This window comes from Ascidiella aspersa, chromosome 3 (genome assembly GCF_963924565.1).
Source record: "Ascidiella aspersa chromosome 3, kaAscAspe10.2, whole genome shotgun sequence".
Taxonomy (NCBI): Eukaryota; Metazoa; Chordata; class Ascidiacea; order Phlebobranchia; family Ascidiidae; genus Ascidiella; species Ascidiella aspersa.
In genome coordinates this window covers 28,513,280-28,532,065 of record NC_139449.1, presented here as the reverse complement: position 1 = coordinate 28,532,065, position 18,786 = coordinate 28,513,280, and the positions used below count along the sequence as shown (strand labels likewise).

At 37.3% G+C, this 18,786-nt stretch overlaps 2 protein-coding genes across 3 annotated transcripts; one reads left to right on the top strand and one right to left on the bottom strand.

Moving 5' to 3' along the window:
- Positions 1-1,158: 1,158 nt before the first annotated feature.
- On the bottom strand, positions 1,159-10,543 carry LOC146161368 (transcription initiation factor TFIID subunit 4-like). 2 transcript variants are annotated; one of them, XM_083384358.1, is made up of 14 exons: positions 10,049-10,543; positions 9,703-9,797; positions 9,218-9,316; positions 8,789-8,854; positions 8,529-8,609; positions 8,256-8,387; positions 7,721-7,891; positions 6,716-6,963; positions 6,008-6,177; positions 5,393-5,526; positions 4,364-4,489; positions 3,450-3,632; positions 2,965-2,988; positions 1,159-2,563 (listed from the first exon to the last, which is right to left on the bottom strand). In XM_083384358.1, exons 1-14 carry the CDS (start codon positions 10,395-10,397, stop codon positions 2,453-2,455), a joined length of 1,989 nt encoding a protein of 662 aa, XP_083240484.1. In that variant the 5' UTR covers positions 10,398-10,543; the 3' UTR covers positions 1,159-2,452. The 2 variants fall into 2 exon arrangements, with proteins under 2 accessions (XP_083240484.1, XP_083240483.1); XM_083384357.1 differs by having other exon boundaries at positions 7,727-7,891.
- Positions 10,544-12,211: 1,668 nt separating this feature from the next.
- Positions 12,212-18,130, top strand: LOC146161367 (protein LSM14 homolog B-like). The gene is made up of 10 exons (XM_083383683.1): positions 12,212-12,450; positions 12,586-12,758; positions 13,335-13,536; positions 14,046-14,154; positions 14,628-14,890; positions 15,180-15,338; positions 15,799-15,967; positions 16,506-16,695; positions 16,789-16,872; positions 17,309-18,130. The coding sequence occupies exons 1-10, from the start codon at positions 12,333-12,335 to the stop codon at positions 17,333-17,335; spliced, it is 1,494 nt and encodes a 497-aa protein (XP_083239809.1). The 5' UTR covers positions 12,212-12,332; the 3' UTR covers positions 17,336-18,130.
- Positions 18,131-18,786: the final 656 nt, after the last annotated feature.

Genomic DNA, 18,786 nt, shown 5'->3' with positions numbered 1-18,786 from the left:
TGTGATACTTAAATACACACTATCCATCAAAAACTGATTATATTACCACATTTATATATTGCCTTGCCGTACATTAAGGTCAATTCTCAGGGTTAGGAAACGTTTGGTTTATAGAAATGGTGCCGCCACTACGCGTCAATAGCCTGGCTTGTTTAAAAAAGTATTCTATAATAATAATTTGCCTTGCTTTTTCAATGACTTCAACTGGAATTAGGGTATAAGGAATAATTTGGAAGTGACTATTTTTGTTAAAATTGACGTTACTTTGATTTTTAACTGAAATTTGGGTCTTTCAAAATGACTTGTTAACAACACTTTCAATAGGCTTTATCAACTCTTGTGTTCGAAGGCTTTCGATCTTCGTGCTTATTCATATGTTTCCGTCGACTTGAGCAGATTTGATATGCCTCAAGAGAAATTTAAAACGTGTTTAAAAAAATTACTACTTGCTCTAACGACCAACAACGAAGTGGACAGCCACTTTTCTTTGGAAATAAATAGTTGCTAAAAAGCAAAATTACAACTTGATGAGAAAAGCACTTTGATGGTGCCATCAAATAGCCTTGGTTGAAGGATCCCGATTAAAAATCCTGCAATAGGTTATATTGTTCAAGATAGTTTACAAAACTGCATGTAGCATATGGTGTGACTTTGGCTGGATTAAAGTAGCCTACCCATAAAAACAGGTATTGCTATACATTCGTATAGCATTGGGTAATTTTGCGTAAACTTCCAAATTATTAGTCCGTTGAAGCTTCACATTAAATACACTTCCAAACTTTTAAATAAAAATAATTAAAAATATCATTACTTTAATTAATACACTTCTATATGGGCACCATCAGTTGCACGAAGCACATCTAAACGGTTAATTTAAAAATTTGATCTGAAACAATAAATTTTAGTGTCAATAAAAACTTTATGTACTACTGATTAACATAAAACAAACCTCACTGCGATATCTCATCATTTTGAGACTTTATGGACACCCTGGATATCAGGTAACTTTCGACACGTTTTTTTATCTCTAATTACAATACGAAAGAGTAGTTTTTTTTAAATTAGCTAAGCCACATTAACATAATTTGTTGTCTCAGTGCTTGTCGAAACACAGGAAAACGTGTATGCCGACTGGCCGGCTACGACTCGGAACAACGTACGTCTCTCGTGTATTTCAACCAATAGGCGATAGCCCGCCACTCGGGGGCGATGTAGTTCGCCGTAAGGAACTGAACTCGCGTAAAAAAGACAAGCGGAGAAAAGTAACCTAACCCGACCGCAAAGGACTCTTGCATCGCAAAAAAGTGTTTCTCGAGGCATGATCGTTGGTGAAAAGCGTCGGGGTAATTTGAGGGGTATTTAACAACAGCCGAGGGACAGCAGCAACAGTTTCCCAAACTTCACTCGCCAAAGGTACAAAATTTCACGATAGCAAGTTCAGGTATGCTGTATGCATGGGAATATCTGAGAAACCGTTCTCCAAGGGGTACATTTTCGGAAGTGGATCGCAAATAACTCTCTGTTGTTACCGACCAAACTTCCGGGATGGTGAAAAAATAAAATCAAACATTAAACACAAAACTAGAATTTTTTTAAATGAATCTATGAAAAAAAAATTACCGAACTTAGTGGATGGAGATGCCAGTTGTGATTTAATTAAACACTTAAGAACAACGTGACGGGATACTATATGGCACACAACAGTAATTTAGGTTTTAAATGACACATGTATCTGAAAAACTTTGTTTTTAGCATAATCCTCGGTTTCCGTTCGACACCAGTTAACGAACAAACCGAAAACTTACAGTTGTTGCGCGAATGGGTAAAAAGCGTGCCGTTTGGGGTGCGACAAACAAAATAGCGAGGTATGAGCGGTTGGTTGCGCGCGGGCGTCCAGGGTCAGCGCCGTTGTGACGTCATCCTCAAGGGCGGTGTGACGTCAGCGGCCTGGAGGTGTCCATCGGCCTTGTGGCGTTCCAAGAAGTGCAAGCTGTGTGCTGGACGAACGAACGAACAAGGATGCGAGACAGTTGGTATACGCGAGGCGGCTTCTAATGCCGAGCGGTTTAAAAAGAAACTGGTTTCCTTCACTTTTATAACGCTTTCCTTGTGACTTGTCAGGCCAATTCGGGGGGACGAGAGGCCTGTTTAAACGTGTGACGATAATGTTGATAGTTTTAGCGAAGAAATAACGCTAATAGCCATCGTTGCACAGGAAACTCGGGTCCCTTTGCCTCTCTATCTTGGGCATTTCGGTGATACTCCGCGTGAACTTCAATTCGATTGCCTAGCAATTGATCTACTATCTCAAAGCCGCAATATATCGCGCTCGGATAAGTCATGTCCTTTGCCGGGAATCGAACCGGCAACCTCCGGGAGAAAGGCGATCATCACCATATCGGTGCGGGTCGACGGCAGCAACTTGAGCAGTACGGCAGTGGCTGTCGGCGGGTTATTTCAAGAAGGACTTGTAGAGGATCTTGGACCGGGAGGTGGATTTCTCGTGCTCCATGACGAACATGAGGTCGCGTAAGTTGACGCGTTTTGTCCGAGAACGCGATTGCTGGAACAAAAACATGCGTTTTGGGAAATCTGGAAGTTGGATGCAACCGCATAAATAACAAAGATATTTAGTGTCAAGTTAGAACTAAGGTCAAATGGCCTAGAAACTGACAAAAAATATTTATCGGTCACTTACTGTTGCTTTTATATTGGCAGTGATAGTGTTTTCGTTGGTATACATTTACATTTAGATAAACTGATTGGCGCCTTTCAGCCATCAAACCGAGTGGGTATAATAACTATATTTCAATAAAATTGTTATAAAATGTTTTTTTAAGTTTATAAAATGTTTTTTTAACGTTTTTGATATAAATGTGAAACAAGGAAAATTGAAAAAAAAAATAGTCAAGTACTCAAACTCGAAAATTTACACGTAAAAAGACGAACATCAATTTAACTCACGTTGGATCTCGGGGTGGATGAACTCTGAAAAATAAAATACAATGTTAACGGGAAAAGGCTATCAATAGTTGTAGAGGAAATACTAGTTGATTGTCGCGGCTGTCGCCATTCCGAGGATATTTTTAGGCTGTAAACTAAACTGGATGCATGGCCGAAAATAAACGACTTCGATTGGTCCACTGTTAGTTTTCATTATATCAAAAATCGGAAAAATAGTCTCGCAAATACGACAATTCCACGGTAACTTTAGTTAAGCCATATTTAGAAAAAAGGAAAAACATCTGAAATCAGAGAACTTCTAAGTGGTGGACATAAAATATCCACCTGAATTGCAAACCCTAAATTGAACCGATAATGAGTTAAAATGCCTTGTTTAAACAGGTATCAGAGTGGCACGGCGATTTTAAGATATCTGAGGTGGTATCTCGACTGAGTGCCGAGTATTAGCTTTAAACCGAAAAATTTCAACAAGCAGTCAGGCGAACCTCAAAATTGCCGGTAGGTGGAAGTGGCGAGTCGAGTTTGAGCTTTTTCTTGCGTGGTCCGATCGCATTACGGGCCGTCTCGTCGGCGTTCCTTATCTGCATCTTTTCCAGCTCAATCTGCTGCATTTCCTTGGCTCGCTCCTTGAGTCGAAGCTGCTCGGGATTGTCGTTTTTGGATCGGCTCTGAAACGACAAAAAGAGAAACGGTAACGCGATGACGGCTTTGAAATTATAAAGAGATCTTTGACAGTCGGGTGGGGTGCCTTAAATGGCCACAATGACAGGGGTTTGTATTTCTGTTGGCTGTGGGTGATTCCTGAGAACACGAGTTGTTTTTTGTACAATGGGGGGTTGTTCCAAATAACACTTTTTTCGAATTCTAGTTGGGACCCCCTGGAATTGTTAGGTTACATTTAAAAAACCCACAAACCAAATCTGAGCACGATTGTTTCAGTATTAACCGTGCTACGTCAATTGGAAAAATTAAGATTTCATTTAAAATTTTTGAAAAAAAATTGTCCTAACCATGAAACAATTTTTTTCGCTTTTTTTGCATTGCTTGCAATGGAAAAGTAAGTAGTCATCGAATAAATGACACATTTCAACAACAGTTGTTAGGTTGTTCTTACGAAAGAAAGGCTTTTTTACATGCTATCATGAACTTTAGATAAGTAATTGATAAAATGTATGAATACTAAATGCACTATTTTGTTGATTTGACGTCATGTGTGCTGCAATGTACATGTTGGGAGTTATTTGAAAACCCTCTTTAAGTAATTTTTTGTTTGTTGACGTGGAAAAACGTCATTCGTTGTTTTGCGATTTTGCAAGGAACAATCAATTTTTGCAAATTATAAATTCCAATAAATAAGAATTCCACACAAACGTTCCACTTGTCTGTTTGTTTGTTTTACCTTGATTGCTCTCATCAGGATGTCCCTTTCCGCTTCGTCGTGCTTTTTCTTTTCGATTTGGTCGAGTTCTTGCAAGAATTTCAACTGCGTCTTAAAATCACTGCAAGACTTATAATGGTCGTCCTCCTGAAATAAACAGTTCTTTTATATTAGAATAATAACACACAACAGAATGTGATAACCTACAACGGAAGCCATGCACTCATTTGATGTATTAAGTTTTTTTTAATTCAGAGGATTTACTTAAACTATAGTTGTCGATAACTCAATCCACTTTGTCTTTACACAGCGCCACCTGATTACTCTATTTAAACTACAGTGGTTCTCAATCTGTGGCACGCGAATCGCTAGTGGTGATCGAGCAGCTTACAAGTGATATGACAAGTTAAATCTAGGCGTATTGTTGCAGTTGTCTATTTCGTCTTTCTAACATTACATCTAATGACGTGCAATGTTAGAGTTGCATAACGACCTTTACTGCCAATTGTACTGTAAACGAGGTTTTAGTTGGTTTAACAGGGGTCGGGAACCTATGGCTCGCTAGCCATATTCGGCTCTTTTTGTAACGCCAAATGGCTCTTTGGATGAAAGAATGTTGCTTGCAGAAAAATCTAAGCTATCATTTCTCAGCATGATTTTAAATAAAACTGCACGAGGTCACGGTCGCTTTCCTAACTTATTTCCTTTTTTGTTACACATAGTCGATAATTTTCGGCGCTTCGCACGAATCCTGTTTGTTGTTCGAGACTACTATAGCGTTTAAAGGAATCTCTTAGTATCCATCAAAAAGGTTCTATTCTTTCAAAGGAACTCCGGAATCGAAGTTGTGCAAACTCAACTAATTCATTTTTGGTTCGGAGCATGTTCTGTTCTTTAAATGAGAAAAAAAGAAACGGCCCTGCTCAATTTACTATATTGTGCCAACCTATAACTAGATTAAAAACAGTATAATATGAGTCTCCTGGTATAAAACAGTTTGAAAACCACTGGTTTTAATCAACTTGCAAGTACAAAGAGGTTGTCAATTACCCGATAGTTGACCATCCTGTGGCAAACCACGGTGGAAACTTTCTCGAGGAGATCTTTTAACCTGTTCTCGGCGGCGCAAGCGAGTAGCTTTACGGCATCCGTATGGATGTTTTGAATGTTCGGCGTTCTTGACGCTAAATGAAAAATTCCGTTGTTAAATAAAACTGTATAAAAATAACACTGAAAATACTGGAATCATTTAGATGAGCGCCGAAGGAAGTGAACTTTTACAGAGTGATTTTAATTTTGGCTGCAGCAAATATAACCCCACCTGTTTGGCTATTGAAATTATTTTGCTGTGATTTGTGGTGAAACAATTGTTGTTCACTAATTTCTGCGTCACAGAAGCACTATTATAGTTAAAGATAGGCCGGTTTTAAACTTAAACTGAAGTGAATTGCATAGTATATATGGTAATTGTTTTGCCATAACATCTTACTGTAGCACAAATCCCTTAAATATCCGCATTAAAAGTGGGGCGCGATGTAAAAGGTAATAAAGCTCGACTTAGTAATCACAGAGATATCTGTAATAAACATCAGCTGCGGTGTAAAGTTAATAAAGCTTGATTTAGATATGCTTTAAAGGAGTATATGAGCTTGGTACTTAACTTACCAATCACAGACATATTTGTCCTTAACACAGAAGCGTTGACTACGGTTTCGTCCTGGCACGACCTCGTTTGCGTTCCGACCAGTTCCGAGTTGGTGGCAAGAATCCTGGCACTCTCCTCTGACAGATTGACACCTGCCATCGACGCCACGTCGTTGATGTCATCGTCGTCTCTGTATAAAGTTGTAAAGTTTAATCATCTTTTTTTCCTTAAAAGCACGTTTAACAATTTTAAATCGGCATGTAAAAATAACTACTTTACACCTATTAAAATAATATAACATGTATAGAAAAAAAGAAAAATGTAATTTGATACTTAGCAATTGAGCAAAAAAACAGATTCTTTAAAAACTTAAATACCTAACGACACCCTTGAGCAATAGAAATGGCACACCGGGGTGCTGCGGCACGCAGCTGAGAACCACTGATATACCTTATATAGCTAAAATAGCAATGTGTTCTTTTTTAATTGGTATACTTGGACCTAATCATGTTATTTAGTTAAAACTAAGATAAAAAACAAGGAATTATGAATTCTCCTAAATAACAAAACCACTTAAAAAGGCAACTAACGGTTCGCCAGAAGGCAATTTAGAAAACCGCTGCATTTTATTTTTATTGCCGATTTTAAGAATAGAAAGAAGGAGCACAGATGACAATAACAAACAATTTGAAAATTATTTATAATCCAATAATAACAACATCGCTTACTTATAAGAACCACCACCACCCCCTCCGGCCCCAGCTGGCCCCGACGTCCATTTCTGGTTGTGCCTTGCCTGATGGGCCGACACTGGGGTCCTCATTGTAAGAGAGGATGGGTGAGCCCCGGAAACCGAAGAAGGGTGGGGGGCCTGTGAGATCGGCCCATGCTGAGAGGGTTTTTGGAGGAGGGGATGGGTGAGAGGGGGCTCGGAAGATGACGTCACCCTGGGTAAGCGAATGTCAGGAACAGTATTCTGAAAAAAATATCAGATTGTTTTTTTTTAGATTAAATAGAGAATTACATGTTTCTTTAATATCTTGAAACAGACTCTAGCTATTATTGAAATTAGTTTTACCACCAGAATAAAACACAGATTGGAATAAGACAAAAAGGACTAATACTTAATAGTGGTAATAAGGTCTAAAGCGAAATAAGACCTAAAGCTGTCAGAATAAGACCTAAACGGATGGAATAAGATCTTATTTTACCAAACCCCAAACTCTATAACTAACTCTCGTAATAATTTTAACACTTACCAAAATTATTACCCCACACAATACCCACCTCTTTAAACAGGGGCAAACAGTCCAGTGCCAAAACAGCGGCACCATATCAATGATGCGTTTAAATTAGGACATCAAAACTCTGAAACAGAAACCCCTATCGTTACAGTTTAAGTGGTATTAAGGCCATTTAGATCTTGTATCAATGAGTTTGGGACTCAAGACAGATTTAGGTCTTGTTCCAACGATTTTAGGTTTTGTTCGGTCCAAGATATTACTGTGTATTTGGCTTAATTATGTGTCTGGTCTAAATAGTTCCTCTTTAGATATTGTTGCTTCATAGGTCTTACTGTGTGTACCTCTCCAAATGGCTTGACTGGTACTTTAATTACATAAAAATGACTTGTAAACTACAATGCCTTAAAAAACCCAAAAAAAGTGAATCTTGTTTTACAAAAGGGGTCAATTCTTACACTTGCGATTAAGCATTGTTTGAGAACAAATAACACCAACCCTGAAGCTGGACTTGGGAACCTTTGGGGTGGCCGGCTTAGGTTTGGGTGATGCCGGTTTTGCATCCGACAAGGTTGACACTCGAATGGCCGCCGCAGCTAGAGCAGTTGGAACTTGCCCAGGACTCTGCTGCATCATAGTGAGCCGAAGGAGGGGCAAACTTTTCTGGAGAAATAAGTTAACATTGAACTTTTCCATTTCACACCAATATTAAATATCTGTGTTTGTCTAATCATTTATAAATAAAGAGTATAAAATTTTATCGTACTGCAGTGTTCTATCACCATGGTGCTCAAAATCTGCGCTTAGGCAAAAAACAGTGCACTAAGTGTCAATAGGGGAGGAGGGCTGGCATTTGGAAACACTTTTAAGTAATCATTGGGCACTTTAGGATATTTTAATATATATAAATACTTGCAAAATAGTGATGATAGTGCTCTAGGAAACTATTGGTATAAGCAACTTGCCCAAAAATTTGTGCATTTGAGCAAAAAATGTGCTTAGCGGGAACACTGAACTTTATGTTTACCTTAAGGAAGGGAACAAGATAAGGCTGTGGCGAAGAGTTTAGCTCACTCTGAAGTCGCTTGGTGAAATCTTCCGGGTTGATTTTGTCGTCTATAAGGTTTTGAACTAAAGCCTTGACGTTTCGTACAGTTTCCTGTGGGTTATAAACAACAACATAGGAATATTGTTATATATATATATATATATATACTAATAATTATAATAAAAGGAAGATAAAATTTGTAAGAATGGCAGGCAAAATATGAGTTATCTAGCAACTAATTTAAAATTTTACCTGTCGTTGACCACCACCCGATGCAAGCTTGATAAGTGTTGTTAAAAAATTCCTGCACTTGTTGACATTGACTATATCCTCCTAAAAATATCCCGTTGATTGTTGATGCCAATAAACATCCTTATTATTTTAGTTCTGAAAGTTTTTCTACTTTTTTAAGCCACAAATTAAAGTACTAATAGTTTTACTGTAGTTTTCCAAGGCCTACAAATATGCAAGTTGTTCGTTATACTCTGCTCTGTCCCTTTCTATCTACTAACCTGTGAGAGATTTATTTGCGATGTTGACGGTTTCGCCTCTGCTGGTTTTGCAGTTACAGTGGAAAGCTGCAATGAAATTGGTTGCTTTTTACACAGAATTATTTGGATTTGAATAAAGGTCACTGCCAAAAACAAAATAGCTACTTAAAATTTTAGTGAAGTTCTTCAATGATTAGCATATATCTGCAAACTGAATTTCTAAAGGTGCATTTGAATCTACAGTAGCATTATAAATTTGATCTTTTGACCCACGAAAAACAATTTACAACAATTGTTTCGATACACATAAATAACAGTCACATTTAAATTTAGAAAGCAAAAGAATGAAAAAAAAACAACTTTTTGCTTACATTTTAAGCTAACACACCACCAAAAATGATAATTATAAAAAGGGAACAATAAAAACATGTCTTTAAAATAGCAACTCACTGAGGTTGAAACTGGGACTGCTTTTCCTACAGTGGTGACAGAAGCAGGTGAAGAGGCAGCAACAGCCGTTACTATCCTGGTAACTGGGGTCACAGTGGGCTGTGCATATAAAAATACAAAATATTCTATCTATGTTATAGTGCAATGAACAATTAGATGTGTGGTAGGATTCTCGGCCAGCGCCAAACTAACGGTAAAATCTGGAGACTAACTAACTGGTAAAATCTGGAGATAAAGCTCAAGAATAGCTGGTAACTGAAGTTCTTATATTGGCAAAAGGATAATTCCAGTATCAAGACCTTGACACCCTGAATAAACTCCTTAACATTAAAAATCAAACAAGTTCCATCTAATTCATAACAAATCAAAAGCAAGCAAATATATACTAACAATGTTGAAACATGTGTATTAAATCTTTGAAAATGAGTGTTATACCCAAGACTGATAAAGGGTTCTACCATCGCAATAAATCGAACTGGCTGTACCTGTGTTGAACTTGTTTGCTGCTGAGTTGCACCTTGGGCAGAATTACCATTTACCAGGACAAGTTGGCCATTAGACATCCTGGTAAGGATCATACCTGCAATTTACAAGATAAAAACTTACATAGTGCACCCTACAGCGAAAAAGAGAAGCCATTTTAAGCATACATTTTAAGCATACTACTTTCCATTTTTGTTTGCAAATTGTCCATGATAATACTGATTGTCAAACTATATACATAAACTTGTACTTATTGCAAGCTATGGCAGACCCCATAATGATAATGCTATTAATTTAAGTCTACCTGATGATGTAAAAATATCATTCAATTAAATCATTTTTCTGTACCTGGTGGTGCTACCATGGGGGAGGATGCTGTTGTCTGTTGCCGCTGCGCCATTCCAGGATTTTGCAACATTTGCTGCTGGCCCACAGCTGGACTCGTTACCAGGTTGGCATTGCCGACAGCATGCACCCCCGCAGAAGTCCTGACAGACTGCAGCTGAATGTACTTTGTGGCGCCCGTCGAAATGCCGGCCTTGTTTGCCATCGTGGCATTGGCAGCGGTTATGTTGTTTATGTGGGTTGTGCCCAAATTCGTGTAGGAAACAGCTGGAGTGCCACCGATGCTGCTTACGTTGCTCATCACTGTCACTTTAACGGATGCCAGAGCAGTGGAACTGTAAGGTGCAGGCATACTCCACTACTGACACAACAGGGGAACACTGTTTGCGACTACTACCACAATGCGCTAATAATTGCCACACTATGGTCGTGTTCATGACTGCATTAAAATACCAAGAAAATTATTTAGCTAAGTGGGAATTAAAAAAAAATGTTGTTCCTAAGGAATGTTTTTTTTCCCAGTTTGCTGAATGCCTATGCAATATTTTTTGAATTCCTCAAATATAACATTAAAAATGTTGCACAGATCTAGTGAAAGTGGTTATACAAAAGGTTAAAGATCAATTTTAAAAATAAAAATGGTAGCAATAGTAAATATATAATCCGGATGTATTGTAAGACAGCAAATTAGTTTAATCTGGAAAATAATTGCAAAACCTACAACCTCTGTTAAATATGAGGTAATTTTCGGATTCAATGGTAAATTATAAAATTGAACTGCTAATAATCATGAAAGAGTTATGTCATATAGAATTAAATATAAACACACCAAGTATTAGGCAGTATATACATAAAAGTGTGTCAGTGTGACAAGATATTATAAAAACAATTCAGTTTTTTATTTACTGATCTCTCTAACATGCCATATGACTGGAAGGCGACAAATAACCTCACTTACTTTTGGACTAATATATTTAAAAACAAACAGTCAGGTAAGATATTGAAAAGTACTGTAAATTAGTAAATCAGGAGTATTTTAATACATATTGAACTGTAACTTTGTACTGGTTATGCACCCATGACTGAGTTCTAAAGTTTTAGCTGACAAATATTTGAGTTATCTATCTTAAAATCACGAGTAGAATATATTTGTCACACAATATAACTAATTAGTTGTTTCACTAGAATTTTTCATGCTAAATGTATTGCGATCGTTTCATGTGACCTAAAGTTTACACTGTTGCGTGATTGTATTACGCTGTATCGGTTCAATCTCCTGCTAATATATTAACCTTCTACATGGCAAGTAATTAAAGCCTATTTTGAAGTGTTTGACAATAATTTAAGACAATCAGATTTTGGTACACTTATTCAAAAGTGTGCAAAGAAGGCGTTTACTATGCGCCACCGGTCAAATCACGCAAAACTGGGCAGTGCAAAAATTTTGACACCGCCATCCTTCTTTACTCGGCGGCAGCAACTCTCAAATGAACTGCGCATGCGCAGCAAAGCTATTAACAGGGTACGTTCCCGATAGACAAAGAGGGGTCCAGATACATAAATTTGTATTTTCAAACTTTTTGCAAACATGCACAAAAGCTGAAAAATTATTATGTGTGAAATATATTTGCGAAAATCTTTTTTAAGGTAAAACAAAGAAATGTTTCTTTGAAATGGAAGCTAGTAAAACAGGCGACGGATGATTTTCATGCAAATAATACGCGCAAACGTGCATTAAAAAAGTTGTTAGTTGTCATATATTATTCATCTGGTTTTATTATTTTGAATTGCCTTCATAATTCAAATAGAACTATACAAGGGGAGAAATGACATTTTTAACAATCAGACACTCAACAAATGTCCTACCTATTAATTCTAATGTGTTTGGATTCGTAAAATAACTACAAGGCATTTTGCTATCACATTAATCATTGTGCTATCGATTTTCAAATTCTGTGCGATATAGACTTAAACGCGTAAATCATTTAAAGTCAAGGGTAAACAAACCGCGCTTAATTTTGCCAAAACTTTTTTTCGTAGATTTCTATGAGGTGACCTCCTTTCTTTAAAATACATAACTATCCCTGAATATTTCCTTTTTTTCTTTCTGACGTATAAAAAGTGCGCGCGCACTTGCTAAGGATTTAAATTGTCGTTTGGTGGCGCTAGACGCTACGTTCGAGCTGTTGTTTTTGTGTGTGCAGGCTTTGTTTGATTCGTATGCTGTTTAGGATAATGGTTTAATCTGAGTTAATCGTCGCCAAACTTTGCCGTTGAAAGTTAAAGAATGTCGGAAAGTCCGTACATAGGAAGTAAAATTAGCCTGGTGTCGAAGGCAAAAATTCGATACGAGGGAATACTGTATACAATTGATACAGATAATGCGACTGTTGCTCTTGCCAAAGGTAAGTTACCTTTGCTATTTTGTTTAAATATAACAATAAAATATGATAAATATTGCGTCTATATCGTGGTTGAATATATCAATGGTACGGAAAATACCTTCTCTTAGATCGCAGCCAACTTTAATGTATTAACAGTAAGGTCGTATGGAACTGAAGACCGTGAATGCGAAAGAAGTGTTGGACCCCGAGATGAGGTCTATGAGTACATCATTTTTCGGGGACCAGACATCGAGGACTTGACTGTTTGCGAGCCTCCAAAACAGCAACCTATTGCACCAGGTCTTCCACAAGACCCTGCTATTGTCCAGGTAGGTCTGCATTTATTATACAGACTCATTTGATTAAAGTCAATTTGTTACCAAATTAAAAAAAGGGCCCTGGTCTCTTTGTGTTAGGGTTTCGGTTAGTGTTTGGCTAAGAGTTGGTCAAGTATTATAATTTAATAATATTGCTTAACCTAACCGAAACGCTAACCCAAATAGTGTTCTTTGTTGTAGGATTCTAGACCAGCGCATAATAATTTTTTTCGAACATTAATACTTAACATATCCATTAATTTAATTGCAATGAAAACATTTTACTTCTTTTTTAAGCAAAAAAAGTGGCTGTAATGTTGTTTAATGTAATATGCCTAAAAACTAATTAAATTATGCCTATTATTTTGGTTAGGATTAGGGTGCGAGTTAGCGTTTGTGTGTGGGAGAAGTCTTATTATATTTATTATTGAATAAAAACCAAACGTTAATTCGCAGTCTAACCCAAATAATGAGAGTCGAGGTAGGTAGGATTCTAGACCATCGCCAAATGACGTTTTTTTTATGTATGCCTGAAAACTTAACTACAAAACTTTTGTAGCTATTAATATTAAAATCTTTAATGTTAAGTCCGTAGTGACATCCCAACATTCCCACCCACCTCCGATGCCCCTTTTTGCTGGGCCACCCCCAATGAGCCAAGTACCTGCCTACAACACCTATGTCAGCAGAGTCCCATACCAATCGATGGCCCCGGGCCACCCTGCCTCGGTCGACAACAGTGTTCCCACAGCACTTCACATGCAACAGATCAACAAAGCTCCTGCTAAAAGTAACTGATAACAAAAAAACTTTTTTTAAGTGGTTTTAAGTCGGCTATTCCAGGAAATTTTTACTGTTTTGCAAAACTATACCCAATACTAAATATACATGTAGTCTTAAAAAACGAAAATAAAAAATCTAAATACCATTTCAGTTTGTCACCTCTATTTATTGAACCTTATTTTGTGTATTAACTTGGTATGATGCTAAAAAAATAAAGTTTTGGGCAATTTATTTTTAAGAAAAATTATATCATATTTTTAAGTAAATATTGGCCAAGTTTACCGATACTGATATGTCGGAAGAAGCAAAATGTATGCCAATATTCCCATATATCTTTAAAATAACTGAAAAAATCCTGTAAAACCTTCTAATTTAATCTTTGCATTAGAATGGTGACATATGATTTGTCTTAAAAATATTATTTAATTGTTCTTGTAATAAATGAGAACTAGTTAACCTAGTGGTAGGCTACATATTTCATTGGAATAGCAATACATAACACTTTGTGTAAAACAGGTGACAAACCTTCATCGCCAGCATCTTTGGGAAGAACATCTCCAACATCTGACCAAGGAGTACAGGCAGGGTCACCTGTTACTACAGGACAAGATCGGCCACCCCAAAGGTAAATTGGATTTATCATTCTTGGGTTAGTAGAGTACATGGATTTCCTCAGTAACTGAGGAAAAAGACAGCTTTCCTCGGTTAAATTAACTGAGGAAAAAGACCAGTGACATGAGTAATGTGAGCTGTATCTGTGAAGTTGTTAACTTTGTTGTACAATGTACATTGTGTTTTAGTACTAGTTTTATTTATTAAAATAGTTAGCGATCAGAAGATATAACTTTCTCCGACTGATAACAGATTTTTACATTTTAGCAGACAATTACCAATTTTGTTTTCCAAAAAAAGGTCAAGTTTTGAATTAAATGACAATAAAGAAGAATAATTTTATAGTTTTATCTACTTATATTTAATATATAAAGTCTTATTTTGCATGTTAACTTGGCAATATAATAAACAAAAAACCTTTGTTAAAAAAAATAGAAATTTATTTTTATCTATAGGATAATCGACTGTAATACAAATTTATCACAGAAAAACCTACGAGAGCAATAGCTACTACAACAGTCGCCATAACAACAGCAGCGACAACCGACAGGCCTACATGGGTCGGGACAACAACAGAGGCCGTGGTGGTTACCGTAGTAACCAGATGGGCGAGGACCGGGGCCGGGACAACAGGGAGTACCGACCTAGGCACTGGGAGAACAATGACAATCGGTCGCATCAAGAAATGAACGATAGAGGTGGTCGAGGTGGTGGAAGGAGAAACTACCCAAGCAACAACTATCGAGGAGGTTGGTGATTTTATTAGTGTGAAATATGTTTAATCATAATATAAAGATCTTATATTTATGTCATTTGAATACAGCTTTTGTTTATATCATTTGAATACAGCTGAATATAATGCCATTATAGAGTCTTTTTAAGTTTATACAAATGCTTGTTGAGTGAAAAAAAAAACTTGTGGGGATTACTTGAATCAATTTTAAAGCATGAAATACCATCAAATTTTTCCTAGGGAAACTTAATACATTATCGGGTTACTTTCTTTGATATAACCGATTCCCATTAACTTGTACTTAGGTCAAGGCTACAGAGGGCAACGAGGCAATCGACGTTACCAGAACTCGCGCAACAACCCGCTTAAGTTTGATGGCGACTTCAACTTCGAGGAGTCCAACGCCTTGTTCAACAAAGAAGATATTGCAAAGGAACTCATGAAGAAACTGAAAATTACTGACGGTAACCTAACTGCCCAGTAAATACAACAAACAAAATTTATATAAGCAAACAATTGGCGTGCTACACATAGGAGAGAAACTTGATTCTCACTAATCTGTTCAGGGTTGCCACAGAGTCCTTGAATTATTTGTGTATTAAAGAGTTTTTTTTGAAAAACCCTATGTTTTTCCTAAAGTATTTAAATAAGCTTTGAATTTGTTTTATGTATTGCTAAATTATGTGTCTGGAAAGTGCAGTTGTAAAACCAAATTGTTAAACTATTTGTTATTTGTGCCATTTATATACTGTTTTGGTTTAAAATTGGGTTCTCAAACAAGAAGTGATTTAATTTCAGGTCTTAAAAACCTATTAATTTTCTTTAAAAATTGTTCATTTCATAAAAATGTGGGGCAACTCTGTAGTCTTGTAAACTCAAAACTATAGTTATTGTTAAACGGCCACGTGCTGCATTTCCTTTCAGATAAGACGGATGACGAAAAAGTTAAGGACGATGAGAAAAACGACAATGACGAATCTGATGAAGCGCAAGAACACGGCGACGAATCCGACCAAGACGACGACAATGTTTACTATGACAAAACAAAGAGCTTCTTTGACAACATCACCTGTGAAACTAACAATCCTAGAGGGTAAGCACCCAGTTACTAGTTGTGATATCTGCATAAAAGTAAGCTAGTTTTAGTTGGTAACCAAATTTTTGCTTGCCTCAAAGATTAATTATTTTCATTAACTGTCTTATAAAGACCATTTTCCCAACAGTAGTTTGTCCACAGGTAGCAACTAAAAGCTCGTGCATGATTTAGGTGACTAAAAGACCCTCATTACCACATCTAGTCGACCCTTTTTTGTGTCAAAAATTGCGCTAAATAAACGATTTTAAAAAGGCATTTCAAATTTCCACTGAAATGTAAAGAGAAAAAAATTTAGTCAGTTAACAGGCGAGAGAAGCTGCTGTTTTTTTTCTAAAATATCTATACTAATTTTCTTATTTGAGCATGGTAATGACGTCACTTGTTGTTTGATCGCCGTACTTTGCCCCAAAATGTCAGGTATCAAAATAAAGTGTCTGTTATCGCGGCTCCACCAAAGCCGAAGCCCGGTGTTAAACAAATTTGATTTTTCAACTAACTTTGATTTCCTGTTTTTTTATGATGCTGCTCTGTGTAGAGAGAGAATGTCATGGACAGAAGAGAGAAAGAAGAACACGGAGACGTTCGGCGCGCAGCAGTTTGGTCGTGGCCGGGGTTATTATCGGGGCCGTGGGGGTTACAGGGGCAGAGGACGCGGGGGCCAGAACCGGGGGCGCGGTGGGTACAGGAGCTACTACAGGAATGACTACAACAAGGGATACTACCAGGTATGTTAGAATTATTCTGCCTGCATTTTTAACGATTTGCGGTGCTCATTTGGAATGGAATTTATTTTTAAATACGATTTTCTTCCTTTTTAGCAAAACTACTACCCAAGAGGGGGCAATCGTGGCTGTGGAAACCAGTGGCACAGCCGCGACCGAGCTGGACCCAATAAACAGCAGGTATTTAAACTTTTAACAAATTATTGTGTTTATTTTTAAACAAGTTTAAACAAACTACCTAAATATACCACGAATTTAATATCTATGGCAAGTAGGATTGTGCGAAAACATGTTGAAAATTCAAAACAATATGTCTTTATGTAGTGCCACCTGATTACCCTATTAAAATTAGACAAATACGGCCAATTTTGAAGAATATCTTTAATGCGGGACTACTGCTATTTTTAACTGTAGAATAACTTTGAAATCATTATTCGTCCGCCTGTAAAGTTTCGATGTTAAATTTCAAACCCATTTTATATATATATTTTTTGTAATGTCCCGCAGTTTGGTATAATGGGTATTCCGGTGTACTACTACTGCAGTTTAAAGTAAAACGTTATATTGTTAACAAGGCAATCTTCCTAGTAGTAAACCATTGTAAACTTTTTCGCAGTCCAACTCTGAAGCCACGGCTCCCTAAAGCGTCGCGCGGATCTGTACAAAAGCACACCAACACAACGAGAATTTGTTTCACGACCACCAACGTCTTCTAGTCGACGCTTGCTCTGTTTCTTGTTTAAAGAGGAAAAAACCACTGCGACTCTACAGTTAGCCAGCACGGCGTTTTTGTCGCGCTAATCCTGTGAATAATAAGCTGCTAGCTACAACCACTACTACTACTTACTTTGTTTGACGCTCGTTTTGTCAAATATCTTTATTGCCTGATATTATTGTTTTCCGTGAGAACCTATTGATAAAAAGGGGACCTGGTGTCCTACGTGCGTAAGTGTTCCATTTTCAGCTAAATGCCCAAAATGTTAGTTGGCTGTTGTCCTTTATTTGCTCATAACGGTTTTGCGCAGGTAGATGTTTACGAAGTTTAATAACAGTCCTACCAAACCTATTGCATTGTTTCACTCTCGAAACTAATATGTTTTAGAAATCAACCTCAATTGTACTTGGCCAATTTCAAAATCAATCCCAGTGAAAGTGGTATTCAATAATTAGAGTTAAAAACTTAGCTTCATGTGGCAACGAAGACCCTTTGCGTAAAACTTAGCGTGGCTTTAAGTTCCAACCTTATTCTTGCATGGCGGTGACGTGTGTATTTGTGCACTTTGTGTTGTATCCGGTCGCTGCTATTCTCGGCCACTGCACCCCACACCGCTTTGGCGACGAGACCCGGGTGTATTTGTCGGAGAGCACGCCATTCTGTTACCTTCTTGACCTGTTTCGGTTGCCAAGTAAAATCGTGAAATAAAAATTCCCTTCTGGATTTGTCCCATAGTGCGTTTTGGTTTTGCGCATAAATTATGGATGATCAGTTGTTTGCGAGTAAGATGGAATATTTGAGGAGTATAACTTTTAGAAGAGATATGGAACCGGGATGTTTGGGTGCCGCAAAGCTGTATGACAATTTAGTAGAAAGGAACCGCTTGCTTAGAAGGGTTCATGTGTATGCTTTAGTTAGACCGATAGTTTTAGAAAAATCCAGCTGACGTATATTTAAGTTAGCGTTCGTCGACTAACGTCGTTTTTTTGTCATCAATTGGCCACATAGTTAGTCTGCGTCGAGATAACCATTTGGGGCCTTCGTATATCGTACTGAGATCGTTTGATTTGGGACTGACGGAGATTTTTCTACGTCTACAACCAAGATTCAGCAGACCATACTTGTTTCAAGACTTCCCTCTCGCTCAGCCCAAACACTGGACGTAAAACAACGGTCACGAGAGGTGACCTTCAAACCTAAAACCGGTATTCTAACGATATGAAGCTGTTATCTCTAGGTAATTTCGATCTTGCTTATTCTCAAATGTGTCAATATAAGTTTAGAAGTTGCCGTTATTACTTAAATAGCTTCGTATGATTTGAACTCCCGTGGATATATATGTGTTGGTTAGATGCTACTTTTAAGTATTTCAAATAAAA